Source organism: Thunnus maccoyii, chromosome 8 (genome assembly GCF_910596095.1).
Source record: "Thunnus maccoyii chromosome 8, fThuMac1.1, whole genome shotgun sequence".
Lineage (NCBI taxonomy): Eukaryota > Metazoa > Chordata > Actinopteri > Scombriformes > Scombridae > Thunnus > Thunnus maccoyii.
The window spans coordinates 33,711,566-33,720,444 of NC_056540.1; the positions used below are offsets into that span (position 1 = coordinate 33,711,566).

At 41.0% G+C, this 8,879-nt stretch overlaps 1 protein-coding gene across 2 annotated transcripts in view; it reads left to right on the forward strand.

The window, feature by feature from the left end:
* The window catches only part of nfkb1 (nuclear factor of kappa light polypeptide gene enhancer in B-cells 1), a 49,987-nt gene extending 41,310 nt beyond the window's left edge, over positions 1-8,677 (forward strand). For both annotated transcript variants that reach the window (XM_042418372.1, XM_042418371.1), the window contains exons 15-24: positions 164-305; positions 1,065-1,179; positions 2,275-2,479; positions 2,759-2,928; positions 3,117-3,219; positions 4,001-4,128; positions 5,279-5,348; positions 6,453-6,616; positions 8,151-8,292; positions 8,482-8,677. In XM_042418372.1, coding sequence (XP_042274306.1) covers positions 164-305; positions 1,065-1,179; positions 2,275-2,479; positions 2,759-2,928; positions 3,117-3,219; positions 4,001-4,128; positions 5,279-5,348; positions 6,453-6,616; positions 8,151-8,292; positions 8,482-8,576 — 1,334 coding nt within the window. In that variant the 3' untranslated portion in view covers positions 8,577-8,677. The remainder of the gene's footprint in view (positions 1-163; positions 306-1,064; positions 1,180-2,274; positions 2,480-2,758; positions 2,929-3,116; positions 3,220-4,000; positions 4,129-5,278; positions 5,349-6,452; positions 6,617-8,150; positions 8,293-8,481) is intronic.
* Positions 8,678-8,879: the final 202 nt, after the last annotated feature.

Consider the following 8,879-nt stretch of genomic DNA (forward strand, 5'->3'; position numbering starts at 1 on the left):
ACCGAGTAATTAAATAATTTGGCTGAGATTGAGGTCCGATTCATTTCAGTTCTTATATTTTTCAGGTTTATTGCAAAGTCAGTTTCATACCCAAAGGATTTAAAAATAAAGATGTGACGTGTGTGTGTGTGTGTGTGTGTGTGTGTGTGTGTGTGTGTGTCAGTGTGTGATGTGGACGAGCGGTTGGTTCAGGTGACCAGCAGACAGTTGGAGGCTCTGTTCCAGTATTCAGTTACAGGTGACTCGGCGTACCTGCTCGCCCCACAGCGCCCCCTGATGACCGCACAGGACGAGGACGGAGACACGTCAGTACACGCACACACACACGCACACACACAGACTTACATTAATGTCCTAACCCTAATCTTAACGTTAAACTAAGTATTCACTCGAACATTGGATGATTCATGTTATGGGGGTTTGGTTTTTGCCCCCAAAAGGGAAGCGAGTCCCCACATGTCACTGAGGGGACTTATGTCCCCACATTATGAGTAATACAAGTAGTCACACACTCACACTTACACAGAAACACACACATTTTAAATAGGAAAAGTTTTAATGGGCTGCAGGAGTTTAAGTTGTTAAGTTCTTCTTTTTTTTTTTTACTGATTTTGGGGAAAAAACAGTAAAACAGGCAAACTCAATGAAACAGTCAAATAAGAATAATAAAAACAAACAAAATGGCAAGAATAAAGTCTCTGTTATACAAATAGATTACAATCATGTGTCTTCACTAGTCTCATGTACGTCTGCGTAGTAAAACAACTTTGTTTGACTTGGTTTTACTCACCGAGTAACAGCTGAATTAACAATGAAATTATTAGTGTAAGACTGAAACATCTGTAACAGCTGTAGAAATGTCTGATATTTTATTTTACTCATAGTGAATGAGTGATGACGTCTTCTTGTCTAAAAATGTCATTCAGAGAACAAGAACACAGATGTCAATTCATTATGTCCGTCATGTTTTACCAATAATTTGACATTTTTACAGCTTAGATTTGTTTTGTTTTCAGTAATTAAAGTCTCAGGATTCAATGAATTTCTTTGTTATTTTCCTCCAGTGGGCTCCATCTGGCCGTCCTCCACAGCCAGCAGGAGGCGCTGAAGAGTCTGACTCAGGTTGTTTCTGCTCTGCCTGGAGAGGAGGTGCTCAACATGAGGAACCACCTGTACCAGGTACACCAGCACTGAAACTCTGAGCAGAAAAACACACATTTTCCAGATGTGGTTGTTTGTTTGTTTCAGCAGATTTAGAAGGAAATGCAGCTCATAATACTTAAATATCACTAGGAAGTTTCCCTTCTATCTCCAACATGGGGAAACTTCCTAGTTTGGAAGCAATGAGCAATAAAGTGATGCTAGGAAAAAACTTCCTTCTTTTTTAGATGAGAGGGAACAAGGAGTGAAGGAAGCATCCTGGTTAGGGAGCAGTGAGCAAGAAAGTTTACCAGTAAAGGAAGCTTTGTAGTTAGGGTTTAGGAGTTTGGAAGAAATATGCATGTAAGTGAATATTTAGGAAGACATTTCCTACTTAGGAAGCAAGGAGGAAAGGATGCTTCCTATTTAGGGTGGAGGAACGACGAGCAATAAGCAAAGATGTTTCCTAGTTAGGGAGGAAGAAAGTGGGGTTTTTATTTTTATAAATCGTAACTTGATAATCAGAATGAAAGTACATTTTTTGGTCGCTGCTTTCTGTTTTACCAGTCAGCAGTAACTGAAGTGTCTGTCCCTCAGACACAGAAGTCATGTTACCGTTGAAAGAAAAGAAGCGTCCTATTTATAAAGCAAGTTAGGGAAGGAACCGCGAGCATTAAGGGCAACTGATTAAAGAAGTGAGTAGCAAGAAAGCGACTGAGTTAGCTTCCCATTTACAGCTCAGTCAGCTACAAACTCGTGTAGTTACGGAGCAAAGATCGAGGCTCATGAATAAGCATCCGTCTAGGGAGCGAGGAGCCAAGGAGACAAGTTAAGGAACAGTGAGGATGTAAGGAAGGCACCTTCACAGTAAGACAGTTAGATAACCACAGTTTATATGTTGATACAGATTTGCATCCACAGATAAGTGACATAAATATAAACTAGTTTAAGTCAACAGCCTCAGTGACGCCCTGTTTATCTGCTCAGAGCTGATTTGTTTTTATTTTCAGGGGACTCAAATTAATTGGAATCAGTTTAATTAGAGTCTTCCTCTGCTAAAATGTGTCCAGTGTGTGTTTCATCATCTGAAAGCAGAACTGAAAGGTCTGTAACCTCGTCCTCTGTGTATCCCAGACTCCTTTGCACCTGGCTGTAATCACCCAGCAGAGGGAGGCGGTGGAGGCGCTGCTGTTGGCCGGCGCTGACCCGACTCTGACAGATCGTCATGGTAACACGGCGCTCCACCTGGCAGCCCAGCAGGAGGGAAGAGGAGGGATGGTCAAGCTTTTACTACAACACAGAGAGCTGAGAGGACTGCTGAACCACACCAACACAGCAGGTACACACACACACACACACGTTTCCATCACTTCAGAGGACGTTACATTGACCTCCATTAATCTCCTGGAGACCTACTTTAACTTTAAACAAAGTCTTCACCCTAAATTGAATGATTTACGTTGTGGAAACTTGAATTTTGTCCCTAAACGGAAGGCGAGTCCCCACATGTGACTGTGAGGATTTATGTCCCCACAAAATGAGAAATACAAGTACACACACACACACACACACTCTGAAATGCAATGTTTGACCGTTTGCCTGTTGCCATGGTTACCAGGTCTGTGTGCGATCCACCTGGCGGTTCTGGCCAATCAGCTGTCCTCTCTGAGGGAGCTGCTGGAGGGCGGGGCGAACGTGGAGGATCAGGAGCGCAGCTGTGGGCGGACCGCGCTCCACCTCGCCACCGAGGCCGACAACGTGTCGCTGGCCGGCTGCCTGCTGCTGGAGGTACAGACCCGACCTGATCAATCATAGCAGAGCGTACAACTTCATGAGTCATTGTGTCGATATGAAAATCATCATGCGAATGTTATGATGATTTATGATACTTTTGTTCACTTTCGGTTTCACATTCAGGTTATTCCCAGTTGAATCTAGTAATGTGTGTGTGTGTGTGTGATGTTTTCTGTCGTCAGGGTAATGCCAAGGTTGACTGCTGCACCTTTAATGGCTCCACCCCCCTCCACATCGCCGCAGGGCGGGGCTCCATCAAGCTAACGGCTCTCCTGATGGCTGCAGGTACACACAGTAGTTTAATGATCACATCACGTCTGTGTTCAGTACAGAGCTGCAGTTAGCTTAGCTTAGCATAAAGACTGGAAGCAAAGGGAAACCGTTAGCCTGGCTCTGTTGGTCCAAAGTTCTAAAGCTCAGATTAACATGTATCTCTGACAAAACAATCTCACATTAAGGTCTAATTTTTTCCGGACCTTTCAACCATATCACATGGTCTTCAGCACAGATGGAATTGTCATGGAGATACAATGTATTCAGACCCCTGCACTTTTATTGTGTTGTAGATTCTGTTTTAAATTGATAAAATCGCTATTTTTGCTCATCAATCTACACTCAGTAACCCATAACGACGGTGATATGAAGAGTACAGCTGCTGTTTTCATAGTGTGAACGAAGTGAAAACATGTTTTTAGAAATTTTTGCAAATTTATTAAAAATCAAAAACTGAAATATCTCATTGATGTTTGCATCATCTACAGCTTTTTAAGGAACTCCTGGTTTGAAAATAAACATGAAAGTTAATTTGTGACATTTTTTAAACAGTAGTTTGACAAAACAATCTTAACTAAAGGTCCACTTACTAATTTACCACCTGACTCCATCTGTTTCATAAAGACATTGTGATACAGTTGAAAGCTTATAAAAAATAAAAACAATAAAAGACAATTAAAATAAAAACACAATAATAATAGTTTAATAAAAAAGAAACTTAAACATACATTAACAGCAACATAACTGTTGTAACTCTGAATAGTGATGTTTACATGTCTAACTGTGTTTTCAGGCGCGGACCCTCATAAAGAGAACTATGAGCCGCTGTACTTCAGTGAGGAGGAGTGCTGCGATGAAGAGGATGAAGATGAAGGCTACATCCCAGGAACCACTCCTCTCAACATGGCCACCACCTCTCAGGTTCGCCGCCTTCCCTCAGTCCTAAAAAAAACAAACAAAAAAAAAAAACCTGCTCAGAATTAACGTGAAGTCTGAGACACAAGTGTCTGAATAAAGAGCCTCATCAGAACTCAAGTTATTTTACTACAGTAATCACTCTTGTTTACGTGGTTTATTTAAACCAGCAGAACTGTAAACTTTCCTATTGGAGGTAAACTGGTTCACAGTCAGAGTAAAATAAATAGTAAATAGTTTTCCTGTATTTGATTCTTTTGTCCTGCAGAAGAGAACCAAACACAAATGTTTCAGTTCTTCTTCATGGACACTTTAATTCATGTCTTCAGGGGAAAATGTGCATCAATAAATCTTTTTATTTTTTATTCTCGATGCTGCATGAAGTGTTTCTAACCTCTGCAGGGTTAGTGTTTAAATCCAGATAGTACCTTTAATTGGATTAAAATCCACATAGTACCTTATCAGTTCCTGATATATGTACGAAAGTATTATTATACTATTAGTACTATTATATTTTCTCCTTTCTTTCTTCTCTCCTCTCTTACCTCGTGTGAGTGGGGGAGGGAGAGTGTTCAGCTTACAGTTGAGTTCAATTTATTGACTTTACAAAATATTACAAAATATTACAAAATAATTTGGTGATCTCATAGAACAGACATGACAACATTTAACCTGTTTAATTAATACTATTTATGTTTCTATATAATAGTTTGATTGTCAGTGATTCAGAGTTTGTTTGGCTGCTGCACTATAAACAGATAAACTAGGACTGAAATATGAAGAATTACAAATTTAACACATCATATTAATAAAACCATTAAAGTACACAAAGTACCATAAGTATAAAAGACAAACACTCACAGAGCACTTTATCAGGAACACTTTTCAATATAATTCACTCCAGTTCACCAGCACTCACCACCACCTCCATAATAAACATAAAGCAGAATTATCACCTTTCTGACAACAAAAACTGAAAATGTATAAACTTCATAAAAGTAGAATTTATGGCAGAGCTGTTGTATTAAACAATTCAGAAGTCTAATAACCTTAAAATATAGAAACACACAAAATACCACTAACGATGACAAACCAGGTGTCTGGTGTAGAAAACTTCTAAAAAACATATGAAATCTTTATGATTTTGTGTTTCCAGGTGTTGGAGCTTCTGAACGGTAAAAAGTACGAACCAAAAACTCCCCACAGAGCCTTCATCCCTCCTCAAGGTGAGACCTGAGACAGCTGTGACCTCTGACCTCTGACCTCTGCTCTTTTTAAAATAACAAACATTAAAACTCATCAGATCGATGCAGTGGTGGAAAGTAACTAAGTACATTTACTCCGTTACTAGAAGAGTTGAGTCAGGTCGGTGCAGATCTCTGCCAGCTGTTTACAGTCAAGATGGCGGCAAAGTTAATAAAATAAAACAGGATTTATTCATTTTTTATGGTGTTTAACTTTAGTGGATGATAACATATCAGGTCTGGAGTTAATCTGCATCTTTCTGGTTCAAGATGACACCAAACTTTTCTATAGATGTCAAACAAAGACCTTTAACAGACTCAGTGAGCCTTGTTTTTAGCCGACTGCTGGAAACACCCCTTTCTATGTCATAAAGCATCTTGTAAAATGCTGAAAAGATGAAAGTCTTAAACTTTATGACAGGCTCATAAGGAATCTTATCAATATTTATCAGAACTCACAACACAACCTGCTCTCAAGGTACCGAAATTTGGCACCGATGGATCTAACGTGGCAACAAGGTGTGATTGGCTGTTGCTATCGGAAACAAGATTCCAAACTGAAGTAGTTATTGATCACCTGCTGCCCCGACTGGCCAGCTGATGTGGTGGTATAAAATAAGAATTAGTATTATAAAAACATGATACAAAAAGTTTGGACAGCTTCCCATCACTAGAGTGAGAAAGTGTCTCCAAACTGTTGCTGTTCATCTACAAAAAGTATCTGAAATCAGCTCCTCAGTGATGCTCTGACATGTATCTATTAGTGATAAAAACAAACAATATAATCATATAAATACCATATTAACAGTAAAAGAAGCCAGTTCTTTTCTTTTTATACTTTCAGTACATTTTGCTGCTGATACTCGTGTACTTTTACTTCAGTAACGTTTTGAATTCAGGACTTTTAATTTGTAATAAAGTATTTTCAGATGACTGAATATTTCTTCCACCGCTGGACTGATGACATGAAGATTCAAATTTAATTAATTTTTTTTACTTTCTGTATGTTTGTGTGTGCGTGTATGTGTGTGTGCGTGTGTGTGTGTATGTGTGTGTGCATGTGCGTGTATGTGCGTGTGTGTGTAGGCGACCTGGCGAGTCTGAACGTGGAGGTGAAGCAGGCCGTGTGTCGCACTCTGGAGAGTGAAGGATGCTGGGAGAATCTGGCTCACAGTCTGGGTCTCGGGATCCTCAACACGGCCTTCAGACTGAGTCCGTCTCCCGCCAAAACACTGCTGGACAGCTACGAGGTACGAAAACACGACAACACGTCACATGACTGACAGGTGCTGATGAAGTCATCACGCCTCTGACTTCTGTTACTGAGTGTGTGAGTGAGGTGTTGCCTCACTCACATGTGGTTGCTATGGTGTTCTGGGTGGTTGCTATGGGAAACAGGTTGGTTGTTTGTTTTCAGGGTAGTTGCTAGGTGATTTCTAAAGGGTTGTCAGTCGGTTGCAACACCTTCATCATTAAACTGCAGGACAACAGATGTTCACAGACGACTCAACTGTCAAACTGTAGATTTAAAGTTTATATAAATAAAAATATTAAAAATAAAATGTAGATAAATCTCCTTTGATCCCTGAAGGGAAATGTACATGAGAGGCACGAGACTGATGAGGAAACAGCAGATAAAGAACTACAAAATAAAATGAGAGTCAAGAAATTAGTTTAGAAATCGTTTGTCATTTTTAAACAAAGGAACAAAGATTTGCTGTTGTATCTGTTTCCATCAGAGACACACTGATCGATCGATCGGTTTGGTATTGATGCGTATCGGCCTGATGCGACACATTAAAGACATTTTTTCTGTTCTGCTTTGTTCCTTTTTCTGTGGTCGAGCTGCTGTTACTCATCACTTCCTGCATGTGCAGCTCTAGAGAAGCGGAAGGCAGCCGCAGTGTTGACGTTTATAAAACCTGACTCGCCGTTTTTACTTTGAAAACTTACATGTTTAATAAGCAGCTCAGAGGTAGAAACTAGCGGAGGAGCTGTTTGTTTAGCAGATAAACGTCTGGCTTCATTTCATCTGGACACAAACACACATATAAACATGACAGTTGAACTGTTTCCTGATCAGCAGCAGTGATTTCTGCTCTCTGGGCGGATGGACACGCTGTTACTCAGCAAGAAATAGTTCCAGCACGTTAACTTCACTTTTCTGTTTGTGAAACGTCGTCAGCATCAGTTTGACCTAAAATCACTCTCCAGCTGGGACCTCCGTGACCTTTGACCTTCTTCTGCTGAATCCAAACATTCAGACTTCTCCTCACGGACGCGTTCCCGGGAAGTCTGAGTCTCTGCAGACTTCACTGGAGAAATTACCCACAATCCCTCAGCAATACAGGCTATAAAGTCATGATATAAAGACTATTACTAATTATTATCATCAACAATAATTATAATAATATTTACTTTTGACTTTTTTCACTTTTGATGAGATGCAGTGATGTTTAACACAAACAGAATAACTGTTTATTGTTTATGATCATCAGCTGAAGTAAACAAAGGTTGTTTTGTGTCTGTCTACATCATCATCATCATCATCATCATCATCATCATCATCAGAACCATTAAGAACTGTTGAGGAAACACTTTGAGATGATTTACAGACTTTCAGTTTATCTCTGGAAGTTACTGGACATCTTCAGTCCGTCTCAGAGCGGCTCGGCGCTGATGATGATGATGTCGGTGAACACGTCGCGTCACGTCACGTCACGTCACGTCACGTCACGTACGGCTGGCGTCCAGATTGAACCTTTGACTGTTTTCGTCCTGCAGGTTTCCGGCGGGACGGTCAGAGATCTGCTGGCTGGTCTGAGGTCAGTCGGCGAGTGCAGAGCGCTGAGCGTCCTGGAGGAGGCGCTGTGTCGCCACGACGACGAGGAGGAGGAAGAGGAGGAAACGACCGATGACACGACCGGTGAGCACTACTTTTATTCTCTTGTTTCATCTTATTCCCTTTTAGCTTCTTTTTATTTCCAAATTGTTGAAATGTGCGACACAAATAAACTGGCCTACTGTCCAGTCACATGACCTGTCAGTTAGTTTGGCAGCCGTCACCATGACGACGACGACGGCGACGATGACTCAGCGGTGTTTCTCTCCGCAGGTGAAGCTCTGTGCGCTCAGGTTCAGGATCTGAAGGTGGACGTTCGGATCGACAGCGGGGTGTGTGACAGCGGGGTGGAGCTCTCCACAGCGTAACCATCTGATTGGTCCGTCTCCAGCCGGGTATCAGGGAAAGCACAATCCATCATCCATCCATCAATCAATCATCCATCAATCAATCAACCATCCATCCATCCATCGCTGCAGATGAAGAGTTTGTCCTCTAGAAGCAGCGACGCTTCTCTACGACGGCGTTCAGGACTGAATGTTTCCTCACAAACCTTTTAACATTTTTTTAACCTGAAAATGTTTGAATGAACGTAAAGAAAACAAAGTCACGAATTAAAAAGCAAACGACTGTAAATGTTTTGGCCACACTACACTCCACCAGTTCGGCCA